The sequence below is a fragment of the Felis catus genome, chromosome D3 (assembly GCF_018350175.1).
Source record: "Felis catus isolate Fca126 chromosome D3, F.catus_Fca126_mat1.0, whole genome shotgun sequence".
NCBI lineage: Eukaryota > Metazoa > Chordata > Mammalia > Carnivora > Felidae > Felis > Felis catus.
In genome coordinates this window covers 76,690,059-76,710,793 of record NC_058379.1, presented here as the reverse complement: position 1 = coordinate 76,710,793, position 20,735 = coordinate 76,690,059, and the positions used below count along the sequence as shown (strand labels likewise).

Below are 20,735 nucleotides of genomic sequence, written 5' to 3'. Positions count from 1 at the left end.
ATTCTGCTACTAGTCGAATAACTCCACCCAACACTACAGAGAGCAAAGGAACAAAAGAGCTGATTTCAAGACTCAGGATCATCAGGCACAATACTCAAAATGAAAAAGTTAAGACCCAGACAGACCAGGCTGCTGGTGCTTCCAGAAAAGGCACAGAAATCACCAAATTCACTCCCATCAGCAAATCTCTCAATTCTGATTATAACATGCCAAAGAATACCCAGTTCTACTAGGAACAAAACAACACCTTCACGTCTCCCTAAATTTGGGATGTTTTTAAAGGAACGTATTAATATGAATACATTGGGATTTCTTTTTTAAAGGAATGTATTATAATGAATACATGTTCCCAAGCTTTATTTTTCTACTGAGAAAAACAGACATCAGAATCCAGCTCCCCCAGGAAATCGATCCGTAAGGAGGGCTAGGAACCTGCACAAAATACGGTCTCTGGACTGGCTGTGTCAGCATCACCTACTCCATCAGAAACTCGGGAGGTGGGGCCCAGCTCTTTTAAGGCTTCCAGGTAACTCTGATGCACGCCTGAGTCTGGAAAGCGCTTGCCGAACTCGTCAGAAGCCTACAAAAAAAAAAAAAAAAACCCAAAACACCAAAAGCCAAACAAACACAAAGCAAACATACCTGGCCCCAAAGATGTCCTTTTTGGCGAGATCAATTCCGGAAACAACCTTCACTCTGAGAATACGTGACTCGCCCTGTTGGAGGGAAAAAAAATTTAAAAAAGTTTAAGAAATGGACCTTCAATGGGTCACTGTCTCACCCAATATCCAAAGGTAATGATTTCCTCTTTAGACCCGTACTGGGACACAGCACCAATCGACTCAAGCACAGGTGATTCCTCCTTACGCTGAAGTTCAAAAGGTAACAGTCCAGACTTAAAATCCTATGACCCTAGAAATTTAGAGCATTCGGATTAATTAAGCCTAAGTTTAATTCAAACTACATCATGCAGCTCAAAGATGTGGGCCAGTGAAAGATGTCCCGGTGGTACCAAGAACATAAACGCACATTTGAAATCACCTAGATAAATGCCCAGGTGCTTTAGGGTACTGTAAATTTAATAAATAATTCCTCCGTGGAAGTTTATACATTTGTGTGCGTGGCCCGAGACAGAGAGAAATTTCACGTTGTACAATATTTCCTCAAAATTACAGGATCACAACGTTGGTACGAACAAGCGAAAATAATCCTTTGGCTCCAATAAAAAACAAAAATGAAAACAAAAACAAAACACCAAAAGCATCACCCTAAATGGAAGTCTACTCAACCCATCTCAGAAATCACTCATTCATTCCTTCACCGGCATAGTCATTCATCCCAACATGTCCTAAGCAGTTCCTGTCGCACTGGCCGTTGAACAAGGTCTTGAAATATGGACACGAATATGCTCCAGGTCTCCTAAGGGGGACGGCCAGGCCAACAGTGCAGGACCCTGTGATGGCCCCAAGCCCAAAGGCACAGGCTGGAGAAGTAGTTAGGGGCTAAGACGCTCTGGCGAAAGGAGATGGCTTGTGGGGGGTAAAGGGGGAGGGTAGGCAGAAGTCGAGGACTGTTCCCAAGTTTTGGCTTTGGGTCACTGAGTGTCAACATGAACTGAAAGGCAGAAAAAAGTCGAATCCAAGGCGTCTATGAAACAACCGGGTGGGGGGAGAACAAAGAAAACGGGAGAGACGTCTGGTGGGGTCAGACTGGGGAGTGATCGCAGTTGGTGGTTGTAGAGCCACAGTCGGTGGTTACAGCTAGAGATGCAGAAGCACATGCCCGGGAAAGGCGAGGAGGGGAAATGCCAGGGCTGGAGCCCCTGGGGACACGGGCAGCGAGGGGCAACAGAGAAAGTCATCTATCCGTGTGCTCAGTCATGACCTGGGTGAAGGAAAGAAAATCCAAAAGCTTACGTACACGACGTCCAAGGAGGCAGGGTAAAATAAAACCCGGAGAGAGGAGGACGAGGAGCCCTCACAAATTAGCGGCACACTGGGGGTGCGTGTGTGCCACGGGGACCGTGCTTGAACCAGGATTCTCCATCCATCCGACCATCCCTCCAACCATCTACTCCTGACACAAGGCTGCCCCAGACACACAGACACCGCAGAGACATACAATCGGGTTTATAAAAAAAAAAGGTTGCTCAATGTGTGTGTGCTTAGGATCCCCTCTGAAATGAGAACTGCACTCAAGTTTGGGTTTCATGTGCTTGGCAGGCTTCGCGAGAAGACAGAGACAAGCCAGGGACCTTGCGACAGCACAGCAGTGTCTCCGAGTGCTTACCAAAGCCTCCCCGTCAAGTGCCCCTCAAGGGTCAAGTGCCCTTCCCTCGGTTCCCCCAAGCAGGCACTGACTGCCCTGACCCTCCTCTCTTAGGCTCACATCACAGACCAGCCATCAAGGATTCTTTGTCAGCACAGGGGTTATCTAGCCTGAGGCTCTCTGGTTTCTCAGGGCATGTGGCACCCCCAATGCCAATGGCATCTCTCCCTGCTCGACTCGAGGAATACCACAGCGGAAGCATTTTGCACGCATGGATCAAAATTCAGTTAGCACCTCTGTAGCGTTCACGGGACACCTGGGAAGAGTTCACGGCCCACGAGTGCGCACCAACTGACAATCATGGGTAAGAAGAAAATCCTTGGCTAAGGGGTTGAGATTTTACCCGGCAGGGAATGAGGAATCACTCACAAGAAATAAGGACGGGGAACAGCTGGTGAGGAGCACACTTTTTCTGCCTCCCTGCCTCCCCTCCCCCCCCATCCCAGTTCTCTGCCCTCCCCGCCCCCCCTCGACAAAGACTTCCAACAGCAATTCTCCCCTGACACCACTGGGCAGAGAGTGGACCTCGTTTGGAACCCACGGAAGGCGGACACTGTCAAGGCCAAGTGCTAAGTCTCCAGGGCCAGCGCTGGGTGTCGGCCGAAGGAGACAGTGCGTCTGGTCTCCGAGGCAGAGACGACCTCCACCACCAGCTCAGGTACAGCGGTAGGCTTGCACTTGGACTGAGCTGGGGAAGATAAACCAGGAACTGGGTCTTGGATGGAAACCAAATCCAGTCAGTCACAGAGCAAAAGACAAGAATTCTGGTGAGAAACTGTCTCTGTCTCACAGCCCCTGGGATTCTCAAAAATCCTGAGCAGCGTCCCGAACTTTCCACCGACTTGACAGGGGGCTCAAAACTGCATCCTGTCTGGATTCTAAGGACTAAGATATAAGCCCAACTTACACCCGGTTCCCCTAGGTTTATATCAACACTGGGTGAATGTTCTTACACTGGGCAGACCTACTTTCCAAAAGCATACACTTTAAAGTCAGGGAACATTTATAGGAATAAATGAATAAAAATAAACTTCACTAAAGGAATAACTAGAATTTTTTTCTTATGGAAACTGATTTATTCATTAAGCACAAGTGCCTGTTCAGAGATCTAAGGACACAGCAATACAGACAAACCGCCCTACCCCCACCCCGTCCCACCCATCTTTCTAGTGTTCTTGAAAGTACACTGTTTACAAGGGCTCTCAACTACATGGGGACACAAATTGGGGGTCTGAAGGACAAAGGGTAATACGTAACATACACTTACAAATTTTGTACACACACCCTTTTCGGTAAACAAATGCTCATTTAGGAATCAATCCCAAGAAAATAAGCCCAGATCTGTGCATGGAACGAACCAAGAAAAGAACTAAAAGAATAGTCACCGAAAGATCACTTTTAATCAGGGAAAAAAATGCAGAAGTCCCTCAAAAGCAGGGATGTGCATGGCAATCCCAAGCGATGAGCTACAATACCGTCATTAAAAATGTGTAAGATTATGGGGCGCCTGGGTGGCTCAGTCGGTTGAGCGTCTGGCTTCGGCTCAGGTCATCATCTCGCGGTTCGTGAGTTCGAGCCCCGTGTCGGGCTCTGTGCTGACAGCTCGGAGCCTGCAGCCTGCTTCCGATTCTGTGTCTCCCTCTCTCTCCGCCCCTCCCCCACTTGTGCTCTGTCTCTCTCTCTCTCTATCAAAAATAAAACATTAAAAAAAAATTTTTTTTAATGCGTAAGATTCTGTCACCACCTTCACTCATTCCACGAATGTTTACTAAGTACCCACTATGTGCCAGACATATTATCTGTGGGTATAGACAGGAGCAAGACAGACTTCCTGCCTCAAGGAACCTACAATCCAGAAGGCAGACAGAATATAAATATATATCGCAAACAAGCAAGAATTCCTGATGGTGGTAAGTGCTTTGGCGACACGATGGGAGCTAAATAAAAAGTAACTAAGTAGAGGAACAGGGGAAGGAGGTTAAAGGCTGCTGGTCCGGAAAGGCATCTCTGGGGAGCAGACACCTGAGCTGAACCCAAAGGAGACAGAGGGTGATGCAGGCGGTGGGGATTTTCATGCAGAGGTGACAGCAAGTCCCAAGGCCTTGGGGAGCAGGTCTGGCATTGAAGAGAGAGGCAAGAGTGGAGGGAGTGGTCTAGAGGGGCCAGAAACCTGAAAGGTCAGCTTCCATAGAAAGCATTATTCCAATCATCTCTGTTAAGTTTTAAGCAGGGGAGTGACAACAGTTGACTTGACTTTTTAATAACTGATTTTTTTTAAAGTTTATTTCTTTATTTTGGGGGAGAGAGAGAGAGAGAGAGCATGCAGGAAGGGCAGAGAGAGAGAGAGAGAAAGAGAAAATTGTAAGCAGGCTATGCACGGTCAGCAGAGAGCCTGACACGGGGCTCAAACTCATGGATCATGAGATCATGACCTAAGGCAAGAGCCAGACGCTCAACCGGCTAAGCCACCCAGGTGCCCTTTGACTTGAATTTTTAAAAGACCACCTTGGTTTGCTGTGCAAGATCAGACTACAGGGGAACAAGCACAAAAACAGACCAATCAGGAAGAGATCTGGCAAAAGATGGGAGGGGTTCCCACAGGACTGAGATGGAGAGGTGCCCATGTTGCAAATAAACAACTTGGTTTATAAAAGAAAGTTTCAAAAATGGGTTACACAAGGAGTACCTTGGGTGGCTCAGTTGGCTAAACATCCGACTTCGGCTCACGTCATGATCTCATGGCTTATGGGTTTGAGCCCTGAATCGGGCTCTGTGCTGACGGTGCTTGTCTGCTTGGGATTCTCTCTCTCTCCCGCCTCCCCTGCTCATGCCCTCTCTCTCTAAAAATTAAAATTAAAAAAAAAAAAAACTGGCTTAGGGGCGCCTGGGTGGCACAGTCGGTTAAGCGTCCGACTTCAGCCAGGTCACCATCTCGCGGTCCATGAGTTCGAGCCCCGCGTCGGGCTCTGGGCTGATGGCTCAGAGCCTGGAGCCTGTTTCCGATTCTGTGTCTCCCTCTCTCTCTGCCCCTCGCCCGTTCATGCTCTGTCTCTCTCTGTCCCAAAAATAAATAAACGTTGAAAAAAAAATTAAAAAAAAAAAACTGGCTTATACAACTGAGTTAGAAATAAGCAAGGTGGTCAATAAGCTGTTTGCCTTTTCCACTCAGACTACATTTCCCAGCATTCCTTGCAGTTAGGTGGTCACGTGACTAGGTTCTGGCCAGTGGAATGTGCACGGATATGATGTGTGCATTTTCCAGACCTGGCCCATAAGACCCTCCCATTCATCCTCCCTCCATTCTCTTCCCCTGGCTCAACGGAGAAAATCCTGAAGGCAAGAAGGGGAAAAACTCCGTGAAAGGAATGTAGAGGGAGGGAGCATCCCTACCTCATCCTGCCCGCTTCACCATCACCTACTGACCTTGCCAGGACAGTGAGCTGGAAACAGACCCGTACTGTTTCTTCCCACTGAAAACGGCAGGTTGCTTTAGCAGTTAGCTTCGCTCATATACGATACAATCAATTTTCAATAAATACCTATTATGCATATATGCACAGAGAAAGCCGTCAAAAGGACATTAGCAGTGATTATCTCTGGATACCAGATAACTTTACGATTATCTACATTTTTTCCTTTTGAAACATTAAATATTTTTGTCTGGAAATTCAATTTCTGTAGAAATGCCAAAAAAAAAAAAAAACCCCTAAGAAAAATTTAAAATCACAAGCTTAGGAATCTAGGTTTCTGTATTTCTAAAATAAATAAGCCTTCTTTTGTCGTAATAAAAACCTACAAGTTATATTTGCGCAAACTCACAAAGGCACATGTAGCTGCACATATGGGAGCTGGGAGATGTGAAAAGGACGCTCTTACGTAATATGCAGGCAACAGCTGGGAGATGAAAAGAAGAGGGGGCCTTTATTGAACACTTCCTATTTACAAGCAGCTGTCAAAGGAAATTTCACCTCCCTCTGAGGCTATGGGGCAGGGGAGGAGGAAAGAGAATGCTACTCTATAAAAACAGTTTTTACACATGAGTTTTAGATCTTCAGCAAAAACTTCTTATCTCTGTTTCCTCTAAAGAATAAGTGTGCATACCGATCAGCAGCCATCGTAGTTCTGTAAGGAAACACATGATCAGGTGTGTGACTCATTTATCAGATGCAATGGGTTCCAAGCCGAGCAAATGGGACCTTCTGAAGCATTTTATGACTTTCATAAAACCTACGCATGACATTTCGGTCCCTGGTTATGACTCTGGTAGAATTAAATATTTAACTAAGGTGGCTTAGGACCACGAAGGTATTATGTGGAGCTAGACCGTGCAATGCAGAGAAAGCACAGGCACAGAAGAGGTGAGGCCAAACAACCCGAGGTATCCTCACGACGCTCAGGGTCTCTTCCTGTGAATGGTCATCCATTGCTTTTGTGTTGTTATTGCCCAACGGGGATGATCCTATGCCCTTGACGTGTGTATTTCTTTTCCACTTCATTGCCTAATTCTTCCTGAAGGCCTAAAACAAGATAAGGAGCCCAAGTCCCGGATGGGTGGCAGAGCGGAAGTCCCCGCTTCTGAACAGGTGGTATTCCAAAGGTTCACGCTTAAGATGGTGTGGTTTCCAGCTCAGACACCTGCTCATATAAACGGTGTATAAGTGGTTTCCAAATTTCCGTGCCTACCCATATCATATACATAATCTGTCAAATTTGCTCCTGTGATAAAATAAACCTCAAATCCCAACTCAAAGTAAGCTACTAGAATTGACCTTTTCTCCTGTGAAACTGCTCGGAGAAGGTAACTTTGTATATTTTGTCCCTTAATCTCCACAATGGTGGCTGATCTTACTCCCAAAAGGGGACAGCTGTGTTAGGAAATAGTACTCTTTCTCACACATCTCCAGTGAGCCCAGGTATCACATACACCAGCCATTCAAGTGGACAAGGATAAGACCCAGGTCAGGGACTTGCACATCTTCGTCATTCGCCCCTAAATTAATTTATGTGTTTACCTTCCATATTCTGCAGTGTATTTATAGTTCAAACTATTACCCGTAAACTTTTCAGGCTCACAGTAAACACTCCCTGGTGTAAAGGGATGATCAGTATCTTTATGCACTGAAATATGTAAGTTTCACAGAGGTCAATTAACTTCAGTTGCTTTAAAAAAGTAAGTAAGCTTGTAGCGCCTGGCTGGCTCCATTGAGAGATACTCTTGATCTCAGGGTCATGGGTTCCAGCCCTGCGTTGGGCATAGAGCTTACTTCGACTTGAAGTGAAATTAAATAAGGTAACGTACAGAAAGTGCCCCCGCTGTGCCCACTACACAGCAGATAACCGTTAATCTTCCCACTCCTGCCTGCTCTTGCTTTGGTTACGAGCCAAGATCCTATTTCATGCCTCGTTTTAAATCTCCTCTCATCCCTGACCTCATCCCTTATTCCTGTCCTCTTCAGCTCTGCCTTTTCCACCCTGATTCCTACTCTCTAAACTCGCTCCCCTCTTCACTCCCTTGATGGGTCCCCCACCTCACACTGCTGCCCCCTCTCCTTTTTTTTTTTATGTTTACTTATTTTTGAGACAGAGAATGCATGAGCAGGGGAGGGGCAGAGAGAGAGAGAGAGAGGAAGAGAAAGAATCCCAAGCAGATTCCACACCGTCAGCACAGAGCCTGACACGGGGCTCGATCCCACAAACCCGTGAGATCATAACCTGAGCCGAAATCAAGAATCGGATGCTTAACCGACTGAGCCACCCAGGCACCCCTACCTCTCCTAGTTTCTTGCGCGCGTGCTCTCTCTCTCTCTTTCTCTCTCTCTCTGTTCTCTACTTCGACCTTCTGTTTATTCCATGAAAATGTGATGAGCACATCATGTTCACGCACTGTGCTAGCAAACAAGAACACAAAAGTCATCAAGACAACTTCCTCTCTGCCCTTGAGGGGCTTACAGTCAATTGTGGAGGTCGGACATACCCATACCTATCATGCACCTGTAACACAGGGGTGGGACAGAAACCGAAGATATGTGTGGTGAGGACAAAGACACAGGATGTCACAGGAAAGGAGCCCAACACTGGACCGCACGTCCACCTCAAGCTCACATAGTCCTGTTGACAGCAAACAGCCCCAACTCACAGCTCCATCCTCTGGATCTGTCTGCCACTGTCAGCCCCACACAGAACATCCTCAGCAAGTGCAAGTCCCAGGGCTGTTGGCTCCTGAGAAAACTGCAGAAACTGCAGGCTGTGCATACCCTAAATTCCTCAACCTCCGCCAGATTATGGCTGTCATTATGCCACTGAGAGAAGTTCACGTACGGGGACCAGGAAAAGGATGGCCTCGGAGCAGACTTGTAATTCTAATGCTCAAGGTGACAAACTTTCAGAAATCAGACTGTGCGGTTTTAACGTACGTCCGCATGGGGCACCTGGCTCGGTCAGGTAAGTGTCCAACTCTGATTTCGGCTCGGGTCGTGATCTCACGGTCCGTGGGATTGGGCCCCGAGTCAGAACCACCCAGATAAGCTGCTTTTGTTGTTTTACACTGACAGATTTGGGGGGCATCTGTAACACAGCAATGGAGAATCAAGGCACGTGGAGAATCCCATGTAATAATTGCAGTCCAATTTATCTCTCGGCTAAGTCAAGGTTTTCTTACGTACTGGGGCAACGTTCAAGACAAGGAAGATACCAGTGAAAAAGTAAAGACTATTGCTTATGTTTTCTATCGTGTAAAAAGCAGTGGCCTCTAGAAGGTAAAATTAACAGAACTTAGTGACGTGTTCAATACAGGTGCAGTGGCTGTATTGTTTCTTTTAAGTACAGAACCAGCACCCTATAAGTACAGTCGATATTTCAAACTGAGACCACTCCCGAAAATTCAGGGTACGTGATTATCAGTATGAATTTTTTTGAATGTTATTTTGAAAGAGAGTAAGCACACACACATGGGGGAGGGGAAGAGAGAGGATCCCAAGCAGGCTCCACGCTGTCAGCACAGAGCCCAACGTGGGGCTCGATCTTTGTGAACCATGAGATCATGACCTGAGCCGAAATTAGGAGTCAGACACTTAACCGACTGAGCCACCCAGGCGCCCCTGAATTTTTTTTTTAATTCTGGAAAGAATAACAACATTGGAGAGGAGCTGTGAAACTTCTGTCCGCCTTTAAAACAACTCTCAATTCACCCCTTCTTCATCCCACAGCCTCAATTTATCACCGATAGTGGGAGGATTCAACACCCACCACCGGAACCTCAACTGCTCCTTTTTCCGCAAGCTACTGGGCATCTATTATGCCCCATCCTGAGTACCTGCTGTTGATGTGTGGCAGCTTCTCTCCGTCCTAATTCACCTGCCACCTCATTAGTCCCACCTTCCACTGGCCCTGCCCACACAGCACCCATTCATCCGGTGCACTCACGTCCGTGTCGTCAGCGAGCCCCGAGTGCTCACCCCGCTCTGAGCATGGTACATGGAATATGGAAACAGTAAGACAGAGTTCAAGCCTACAGGACTTTCCCTTCCTGTGCCGGGAGAACCACACACACACACACACATACACACACACACACACACGCGCGCGCGTGCACACACACACGATCACAAGATGATGTGGTCAACTTAATAGCAGCAGTGAATGTTAACCTGCAGGAATTCAGAAGGAGAAATTAATGCACGTGTAAGAGGCGGGGAGAAGGAAATGGGCCAGAAAGCTGGGGCAAGCCTCAGATGAACAGACATTTGAGCCAGGCCCCGAAGACCGAGCAAAAGGGAGGAACGTATCTTTCGGACAAAGAAGAAACAGGAGGGCACCTTGAGAGGGAGGGCAAGGGAGCGTGTGAAAGAGACCCCGGAGTGTGTGTGGATGATGAGGCCAGAACCGTAACCAGGTTGCTCAGGCTTGCGCAGTATTCATGGGGAAACGTATTCAGAGGGCGAGAAGAGAGGTAAACCCCCAAGAGGCGTTCTTGGTCGCTTTAAGAGAAGGCGATGTGGATAATACTTGGAGGGAAAGGGCACGTAGGAAACTCAGATAAGGGCTAAGAGCTGACAGCTAACCACGGAGGGAGCCAGGAGGAGGCCTGCGGAGGCGAGCAGTGGGAGGAGACGGCTGGACGAGGGAGGAAGCCACATCCACTGCTCCACAAACACAGGACTGTTGCTGGAGGAGCACCTGTCAGATTCTGTCGGGTCTCTTGCCAATTCTGTCGGGTCTCTTGCCACAGCTTAGGCTGACTCCTGCAGGTGCGGCCCCCTCCCCACTCCTCCTACAACTACGTGCAGTTTTGACCTGTGCCTTCCAAGTGCTAGCTTTGCATTGCTTTCTTTCAGTGACAACAGATGTCTTTGTTTCCGACTTCTGAGTAGAGCAGGGCCGTGGTAGTCTGTGTGGATAGCGCTAACCCGCACCATTTCACCTGGAAAATCAATCTCTAAAGAAGGGGAGAAGGTGGGGCCGGCGGTAGGCTGAAGTGTTCACGGCGGGCGGTGGCTGGGATCGGTCACATGCTAAGGGACGTTCCCACTCCCATGGGCCTCAGACCGAACAGGACTCAAACGTACACCACAGCAAGAATGCAAATTCTTCCAGGTGTGGACAGATTCTCAGAGAGGCTCTCCATGAGCAACACTCAATTCTTGGATGCCAAAAACCCACAGTAATTCAGTGATTGTGCAGACAGGAAAGGAGGGTGCCACTGAACAGTGTCCATGAAATGAATGAGCTAGCAAGAGTTCCAGCTCAAAGGACATAGTCATTCTCTTCCACTAATTAAAAATTCTCTTTTTACCAGAAGAGTTGGTAAAGCTCCATGTAAAAGGTCTTCAAAGAATCCATTTATCAATGGTTCTTTTGTTCCAGACCTCGAATCATAAGACAGGAAACATGTTTCAATTCCCCCAAGATCACTAATGCAAGAATTATCTTATGTTTATAGTTCTAAAAATGATCGTCATAAACAACTGCACTTTGTTGGAAGCCAAAAATCATAGCTCAAAATCTAAAATTCTGTATTTTCCATGGCGCTCAGAACTGTGACCTCTCCCACTGGAGTGAAGAGTCTGGGTTTCTAGGTGGAATGTGTAGTCTGACTAGAAGGCACTGGAAAAACTCTGGGTTTCAGGCAGTGGGGGCTACAAAGGGCCCCCAAGAACACAATCCACGGAGTGATTTCCATGCTCCCAGGTCGGACTCTCCCCACGTAGGATCAGAAACGTGACTTGTGGGGGTGCCTGGGTGGCTCAGTCAGTTAAGTGGCCGACATCAGCTCAGGTCATGATCTCGCGGTTCACGAGTTGGAGCCCACATCAGGCTCTGTGCTGACAGCTCGGAGCCCGGAGCCCACTTCGAATTCTGTGTCTCCCTTTCTCTCTCTCTCTCTCTCTCTCTCTGCCCCTCCCCTGCTGTGCTCTGCCTCTCTCACTCTCAAAAATAAATAACAAAACATAGAAAGAAAGAAAGAAAGAAAGAAAGAAAGAAAGAAAGAAAGAAAGAAAGAAAGAAAGAAAGAAAAACGTGACTCGTATCCATCTGTGCACCAAGGACTCCCAGAAGCTCAGAGAGGACACATATGAACAAGGCTGATGACTCATTTTAGTGTTGAGTTTTGGGTTTTATAGTGAGGAGATGGCCCACTACATGGATCTGAAGCCTCAGGACTGGCACGTTTACTCTGCTGGCAAGTCGAACAAATGCACATTATAATCACTCAGGAGCCTGCCTGGTGAGAACAAGGCTTAGTTTGAGTATCCAAACGCACGCTGAGCTCACCTCCCCAACAGGGTGACCCTGCCACTCACAAGTGCTCAGGCTCCCGGGCTCCGGACCGGCCTTCAAACAGCAGCACCCAACAGAAACCTCTCCAGGCTTTCCATCTCCCGAGCTCCAGCCCGCCCAGGCCCTCCCGTTCCCAGGCTCTGTTCCCACCGTGCAACACAAAAGGACGAGGCTCCCCCTCCGCAGACTGCAACCAAATTCCACGCCACCTCCCGGAGATGGCACCCAAGTCGCCTCCCCTGGAGCCGTGGCTGTTCCTCAACTCTCCAGCCACATACTTCCAGACCATTTCTTGGTTTGCTCCCACAAATACCTTATTTGCTCCCGGCTTCATCCGCAAGAGGTTACTCTCCCCGACTCCCGGACAGAGATATAGATCTTGTGATGTAATATCCACTCTTGTGCTACGGCTCTGAAGCCTTCCTGCCCTCATGCTTCTGACTCCATTTGAGGCCAGCGGGAAGGAGCCTGGGAGACCCAGGGCCTCCGAGCAGCAGAACCAGAAGGGTGCCAGGGACATCCTGGCTCTACAGCTTGTCCTGAGCCACCTCCCAAAGTGGCTAAGAGAACCTGCCAACATCCCAGAGGAACCAGACACAAGGGTGGGGCAAATGTCCCAACTCTGAGGGATAAGAAGCTATGGATCATACTATGAATCACGCAGCTTGGGCTGGGGACACCTTTACCCACTGCCAGAGCCACCAAGTGGCTATGTGGTTCCTATCTCCTACTTGTCCTTCAGCCCTCCGCTAACACAGCACGTTTTCTGAAAATGTCTTTCCAGGGCTCCTAGACTAGTTAGGTCCTCCCACAAAAGGTTCCCACAGTGCCCTGGATTTCTTCTCTCATCCTCTGTTGTCGTTGCTTTTAAAATTAGCTGTCATGCCAAAGACGACGCTCTCGGAAGGCAGGGGCTAGAACAGCGGATCACAGGGGCTGCAAGAATAATGGTCCACATGCAGCCGGTCAACGCCAGAGAGCCAGAGGGCAATCCCTCGGCTTGCTTAGCACGGCGGTCCAAGACTACTAAAAGAGCTCAGCACCCACGTGTCCCAAGGGGAGTACATGACCGGGTGGAAAAATGACATCAATCCAAAGCAAGGTTCTAGAGTGAATTACTGAACAGTTTGCGAGCATTTAGGGCAGGAAAACAACCTACAGGTAGGGTTTGCCAAGAATAAGACACGAGAACTTGTTTCCTTTTTGCTCCAGGGTATGCTGCATACCTAGTGGAGAGAGACTCTGGCCAAACCGCGCTCATATCCTTCCAGACAAGATGACGACAAGAGGGTGAACGGATACTGAAGCGGGGTGAGGCTTAGTTGTGCACGGTTGTTAACTCCTGTCTAAAGCATAACCATTAGAAAACTCCAGGGAGGTGGGGGCGAAGGGGCGTGTTATGTCACAGGGTTCTAATATTAACTCCGTCCCGGGCAACATGGTGAGCCTGGAAAATTTGGATGAGGATTCCGATGGCAGCTACAAATCCAACTTGTGGCTGATATGCAAGTGGATAAAATGTCAGAAAAGTAGATCAGAAGCCAAAAATATTTCATCAGAATGGGTGATGGGCCAAATCTTGAGGATGGAGTTTTACAGTGGTGCGTGTGCTCAGCTGCCGGAGCCAATGCAGAGGGCAGGAGGGAAGAGCATCAGAAGTGGGGGGGGGGAATCTTTGGGGTTTTGGGGTGCCTGGTTGGCTCAAGGGGTGCAGCACGTGACTCTGGGTCTCAGGGTCATGGGTTTGAGCCCCACGCTTGGCACAGAGCTTACTTTAAAAAAAATCTTTGATGGGGCGCCTGGGTGGCGCAGTCGGTTAAGCGTCCGACTTCAGCCAGGTCACGATCTCGCGGTCCGGGAGTTCGAGCCCCGCGTCGGGCTCTGGGCTGATGGCTCGGAGCCTGGAGCCTGTTTCCGATTCTGTGTCTCCCTCTCTCTCTGCCCCTCCCCCGTTCATGCTCTGTCTCTCTCTGTCCCAAAAATAAATAAACGTTGAAAAAAAAAAATTAAAAAAAAAAAAAATCTTTGGGGTGGATACAAAAATGCTGATTCGAAGGGGCACGTGCACCCCAATGTTTAATAGCAGTGCTATCCATGATAGCCAGATTATGGAAAGAGCCCAAATGTCCATCGGCTGATGAATGGACGGACACACACACACACACACACACACACACACACACACACACACACAATGGAATACTACTTGGCAATGAAAAAGAATGAAATCTTGCCATCAGAGCAAGACAGACATCCTATGTTTGCACTCATGTGGAATCTGAGAAACTTAACAGAAGACCATGGGGGAATGGAAGGAAAAAAAAATAGTTACAGCAAGGGAGGCAAAACATTAGAGACTCTTAAATAACAGACAACAAACTGAGGGTTGCTGGAGGGGAGGGAGTGGGGAGGATGGGTAAAATGGGTGACGGGCATTAAAGAGGGTACTTTTCACGATGAGCCCTGGGTGTCGTATTCATGAGATGAACCACTGGGTTCTACCCCTGAAGCCAAGACTACACTGTATGTTAACTAACTTGAATTTAAATTAAAAAAAAAAAAAACTTTGGGGTTTTATCTCAAGCTCAATATGACTCAATGCTGTGACAGTAAACCACTTGTATTATTCAAAGTCCAGAGCAGAGAATGCCATCATACTGTACCCTGGGCCAGCATTATGTTCAATTCCAAGAGGCATGACTCAGGGGGAAGACTGTTGTTTTGCTGTGTTTGGGGACAAAATCTACATAACAGAACGCTAAACAACCGTAGGAATGAGAATGCGCTCTACATACAGCTTTGCAAACCCAAGCTGTAGTGTCCTGTGCAAAGACCAGGTGGAGAGCACCTCGTGGGGCGCAGCACCCTCCACGTGAGGAGAAAGGAGATGTGCCCAAATGTCAACACAGATATTTGTTTGCATGTGCATAAACTCTGTAAAGACACAGGAAACCGAAACCACTGACTGATTCTGAGAACAGAAACTAGTTGCCTAGGGCCAGGGGGAGGGGGGAAGACAGACAGACACATGGACAGGTCTCACGGCACAGCCTTCTTGCTGCTTTTAATTTAAAACTCTTTAAACGTATTAACTCAAGAAAATGTTTTTGAGAATCCAGGATAGTTAATAAACAAGCAAATGTCACATGACGACTTAAGAATGTTTAACCTGGTTTAACAACGACAAAATACGACCAGATTCGCTCCGTTCTGTCGGAAGGGGGTGGGGTGGCAGAGGCCAAGTCATTTACGAGGCTGCGGACGGCAAACCTCAAACCAAGGAGTGAAGGCTGCAGGAAGGCACGCGCGCCTTTTGGAGGGAAGGCAGTTCTGGCTGCTAAGCCCGGTCAAGGGCAGAGTAGCTGGCCCCCTGACGCCCAGAGCCGGCCGCTTGGCACCAGAGTGAGAGCAAAAGCCTGCCACTTGTCAGAAGTATCGTCAGGTAGCGGGAACGGACCAGACGGTCTGTGATGTTCCTTCCCAGCTATGAGATGGGAGTTTAGACGACCGGCGCGAGAGAAACCAAGAACTCAGACCAAGGGGATTTACGCGAGATCACGCAACACTTTCTCTACGCCTGCAACTTCTCCAAGACAAATAACAGTAATTACAATCCCCGTCTCCCTCCCAGTGAAACACAGAAGATTCCTCGTCAGAATGCCTCTTTCCTGGCCACCAGGTTCAAAGCATCTTGAATGAAACAACCAACAGAAAACCGAGAGCACGTGGAATCGGTACGTCTTTTGGTTCTGCTTGTTGTTCTTATTCCACACCTGACGCCCAAATTGACTTATGATGGCTAGCTGGCTCTATACCAGATGTTTCAAAGTCCTTTTATAAAGAACAGCAAAGGGGCACCCGGGCGGCTCAGTCGGTTAAGCATCCGACTCTTGATCTCGGCTCAGGTCATGATCTCGCAGTTCATGTTCAAGCCCCACATCGGGCTCTGCGCTGGCGGTGTGGAGCCTGCATGAGATTCTCTCTCTCCCTCACTCTCTGCCACTCCCCTGCTTGCTCTCCCTCTCCCTCTCTCTCTCTCTCTCTCTCTCTCAAAATAAACTTAAAAGAAATAAATAAAAATAAAAACAAACAAAAAAGAATAGCAAAACTTCTAGGATGGGCTCCTCACTAGACGTGTTCCAAGAGAGAACACGATGTAAAAGGGCACGAGGTCACCGGTAGGAGGAGTGGCCGAAGTCAGCCGGGTCGCTACAAAAAGCTAAGTGGGACCAACACAGAAAAGCATCAGCCGCCGGCTCCAAGAGAGTGTTGAGATGACATCTAGGGAAAGAAAGGCTGCAAACGGAACTGAGCCGTCCCCTTAGAAACTTCCAGAAGCCACAGCACCCAGGGCCACACACCTAGGAGAGAGCTGCAGGTGTCAACCACAGGACGGCGGATGCTGGGGTGACAAGGCAACCATTCATGGCCAGAGGCCTTCCTAGGCAGCCCCTTACTTCGAACCCGGCCTAATTCCTCACTCCACCTTCTGTCACCTTGGGTGGCTGAAAGCCAGCCACACACCGTGAGCAACGTTCATTCCGTACCGGTAATATCGAAGACGAAATCTTCACGGTCACTGGCTCCACATATCAAAGGAGACAAGCATGCTAGGTTATCGTTTTGCACTGGGCAGAATCACTGCTTGTTATAAGGCAGAATTTACGGCCTTCAAACGTGCAAACGTGCATTATCAGATCTACCGTTTCCGCCAAGCCTCATTATCCAGCAATGCCATTTTATTACAAATCCCAACATTAATAACTCATTAACATAGTGACTGAGAAATTCTATTTCCTGGCTTACTGGAATTTTAGCTCGTGTTTTGAAAAAAATAATACTTTTAAAAATAGAAAGGTTCTATTTTTCGGTTTCCTCAAAGAAAAAAAATTAAGACTAAAGAATTAACTTTGATTTTGATTTTTTTTTTCCTGAGAGCCAGCGAGTGAGCGAGCGAGCACAGGGGAGGCGGAGGGAGGGAGGGAGGGAGGGAGGGAGGGAGGGAGGGAGAGAGAGAGAGAGAGAGAGAGAGAGAGAGAGAGAATCCCAAGCAGGCTCCACACTCAGCGTGGAACCCGACGCGGGGTTCAACCCCATAACCCCGGGATCGTGACCTGAGCCAAAAATCACGAGTCGGGGATGCTTAATTGACTAAGCAACCCAGGCATCCTCCCCCCTTCTTAAACTTAAAACTATCAAAGTCAAGCTTTCTAACCTTCTTCCAAACTACAAAATAATCTCAATTACTTTATGGGTTTACACTGCTTCAAAAGAGATGTCAAACTACACAACACCAGAATATTACAAATGCTATTTCCCTTTTTGGAGGGGGAAAAAGAAAACCAAACAGGAATGATAAGGTATCCTTTAAATAACAGGGTGCTAGATCGACCCAGTGTGCTACTTCTCTGAAAAATCACCTGAAATACAGGTGTTTTTTTTTATTTTTTTTTAACATTTATTTATTTTTGAGACAGAGAGAGACAGAGCATGAATGGGGGAGGGGCAGAGAGAGAGGGAGACACAGAATCGGAAGTAGGCTCCAGGCTCTGAGCCATCAGCCCAGAGCCCGACGCGGGGCTCAAACTCAAGGACCTCGAGATCGTGACCTGAGCCGAAGTCGGATGCTCAACCGACTGAGCCACCCAGGCGCCCCTGAAATACAGGTTTTTTTAAGTTTATTTGAGAGAGAGAGAGAGAGAGAGAGAGAGAGAGAGAGAGAGAGACACACACAATGTGAGTAGGGGAGGGGCAGAGAGAGCGAGAGAATATATGTATCCCAAGTAGGCTCCTCACTGGCTGCACAGAGCCCACCGTGGGGCTTGATCTCGGGAACCAAAAGATCAAGACCTGAGCCGAAATCAAGAGTCGGAGGCTTAACCAAGCCACCCACCCAGGAGCCCCTGAAACACATTCCCTTCACCGTAATATTTTATGAAGTTTGACTATTTTTGAGTCGTCATCATATGGACTTCTCCTGGGAGGAGAGAAATTCCTAAAGGAGGCAGCTCCGTCCACAGTGCTCGTACCCCTCTACCCGCACATCTACACACACACTTCTCCCGAGTCAGAACCGCGTCCGACGCACGGGAGGCCCCACGGCACACCGCGAATGGTATTTGGACTTAACCCATCCTGTCCTGGCAGCAGCTTCCCTGCTCCAGATGGTGGCTGGGACTTTACCGGGTATTAAAAGGAGCTGTGATCGTCACATCGCTCCGCCCCTTGTGGGTACCACGCGCACCCTGCGTTTCCCTTCTCACCCCGCGGGGCTCTCGCTCTGGAAGGGAGCTCTACTCGAGAGAACGGCAGAGGGTTCCACGTGGCCTTGCTCCAGCGCTGCACCGACCCGAGTTCATTCACCACAGAATCGTGCAAAGCAAGGACCGACGATGTACAGTTTTCACTTCAGGGAACTTTCTTTGGACTTATGGCCCCTTTTTAAGGCCCACATCACACGTTCATGTTTGTTGGGTTTGTTTTTTTTTTTAAGGATTTTCTACCGAATTTTTATTCCATTCTTTTGTCCATCGACCTCTGCTGGATGCTGTATTTCCCTGTTATTTGAAATTAGTGTTGAATTTCAATGCCAAGCACTTGGTACTTGGGTTTTGACTCTTGACGCTTGATGATGTTTACAGACTTGCCTTTCCTTCACATCTCCCAACGTGCGCCTTAGGAGACACAAACGTCAACCTCTCCCCCACTAGTAATTTAAATCTCTTCAACGACAGGCCCTGGGACACACTTTGTACCTTTTACAAAGCCTCTGCTATTCTTTAGGCCCAGCTATAAAGAGCCGGTTATATTTATGAGGGTGACTTTTTAAAATTATTACCAAATGAGAGACTGTAAGGAAGACAGATACCGATTCATCCAGAGGATGATAAAGCTTCTGATGTAAACCATCCCAACCTACGGGGCGTGGACCCAGGCCCCTCCCGCGGCCTGGACAGGCTCATTTCGTCTCCTCTCCCCCAGAACCCCGAGGACAAAGGAAGAACATGAGCCACCCTTCAAGGGCTGCTCACGGTCACAGAGCGCTAACACCAGTCACACGACCTGTGCATCTCCCACCCTGGACAGGTGCTAGTTCCCTGCACGATTCTACGCAGGATCATCGACTAAGAAGCCACGGGACCGGCATGGAGCATCTTCTTGGAGTACCAACTTTTCTGGAAGTCTCCATGGGGAGGACCGTGGTTCTCAGAGTGTGGACCCCTGACGACCAGCACCAGCATCAGCTGGCAACTTGGCAGAATTGGTCAGGCCCCATCCCGACCTCCAGAATCAGACTCTCCGGGCTGAAGCCCAGCGATCTGTGTTCGCAAGCTCCCTGGTGATTCTGAAGCACGATAAACTTAGAGGAACAATGTCATATGAAAACGAATAAGGAAGCACCATGGAGCAAAACGAGCCATTTGCACCGGTTTTAAAGATTTCCTTGCAACTGGTTGCTTCGGACTCATCCGCAGGGACAAGGGCAGCACCCTCCCTCCAGGGAAAACTCAGAGGGGGATGTGTGCGGACAGCCAACAAGGCTTCTAAATGCAAAGGACTCCCAGATCTGCGTCTCCAACCCAACCCCCTTCCTCCGGCAACCCAGCCCTAAACCTCCATCCCTCCCCCTCGCTCTCACTCTCTCTCTCTCTCTCTCTCTCTCTCTCTCTCTCTGAGAAAGCAACGCTGGCAGGAGTGACTGGGGTCTACACGGAAAGCTGAACAGACCCCGTGTTTCTCAGTCCTCTGCTCCAAGGCCTGGCAGGACCCCACTAAACTCTCAGCAAGAATCCCTCCTGGAAAACTCACCCACCAAACGTTACCAAAGGTTCCTCTGCGGGGCGAGAGCGGGCGAGGCTTCCACTTTGGGTATAATTTTGTATCATGTCTGCGTTGTTTCGCTTCCCTTTATTCTCCCAAAGAGCATTTATTACACTTTCAAAATAACAAATTAAATTGTTTTCGTGAGAGGGGCGCCTGGGTGGCGCAGTCGGTTAAGCGTCCGACTTCAGCCAGGTCACGATCTCGCGGTCTGTGAGTTCGAGCCCCGCGTCAGGCTCTGGGCTGATGGCTCAGAGCCTGGAGCCTGTTTCCGATTCTGTGTCTCCCTCTCTCTCTGCCCATCCCCCGTTCCTCTGTCTCTCTCTGTCCCAAAGATAAATAAAGGTTGAAAAAAAAAATTAAAAAAAAAATTGTTTTCGTGAGGAAGTAGAACCACTTTATTCATGCCTCAATAGATTCTTTTTGTGTCACCCAATATGTACTGAATCTTGCTGATTCCATCCTTCTGTCCCACGGACTAGCCTCGGTTTCACCCAGTAGGAGCGAACGGGATGCCTCGCACCATCCCTCTGCCTACGGCAGTGACCTCATGCCCTTCCCGGGTCCGGCCAGGAGCGCTCGGGCACCCTGGTCACCGCGGTCCAGGGCTCTCCCTTGCACGTGGCCCGCCCTCCACGTGCTCACGTGGCCTCCTCTTTGCTCTCTCATACCACTCAAATTACTATTCACGCCTGACCCTATGTGCCCAGGGCTACTTAAAATACCAGTAAGCCTCGTCCAGGCTGCCCCTCTGTATGTGTGCTTGCATGCACGCGCACGCGCGCGCACACACACACACACACACACAC

At 48.7% G+C, this 20,735-nt stretch overlaps 1 protein-coding gene across 3 annotated transcripts in view; it reads right to left on the bottom strand.

The window, feature by feature from the left end:
- The window catches only part of NEDD4L (NEDD4 like E3 ubiquitin protein ligase), a 346,987-nt gene that overhangs the window by 236,579 nt on the left and 89,673 nt on the right, over positions 1-20,735 (bottom strand). For all 3 annotated transcript variants that reach the window (XM_023242040.2, XM_023242041.2, XM_023242042.2), the window contains exon 2: positions 643-716. In XM_023242040.2, coding sequence (XP_023097808.1) covers positions 643-716 — 74 coding nt within the window. The remainder of the gene's footprint in view (positions 1-642; positions 717-20,735) is intronic.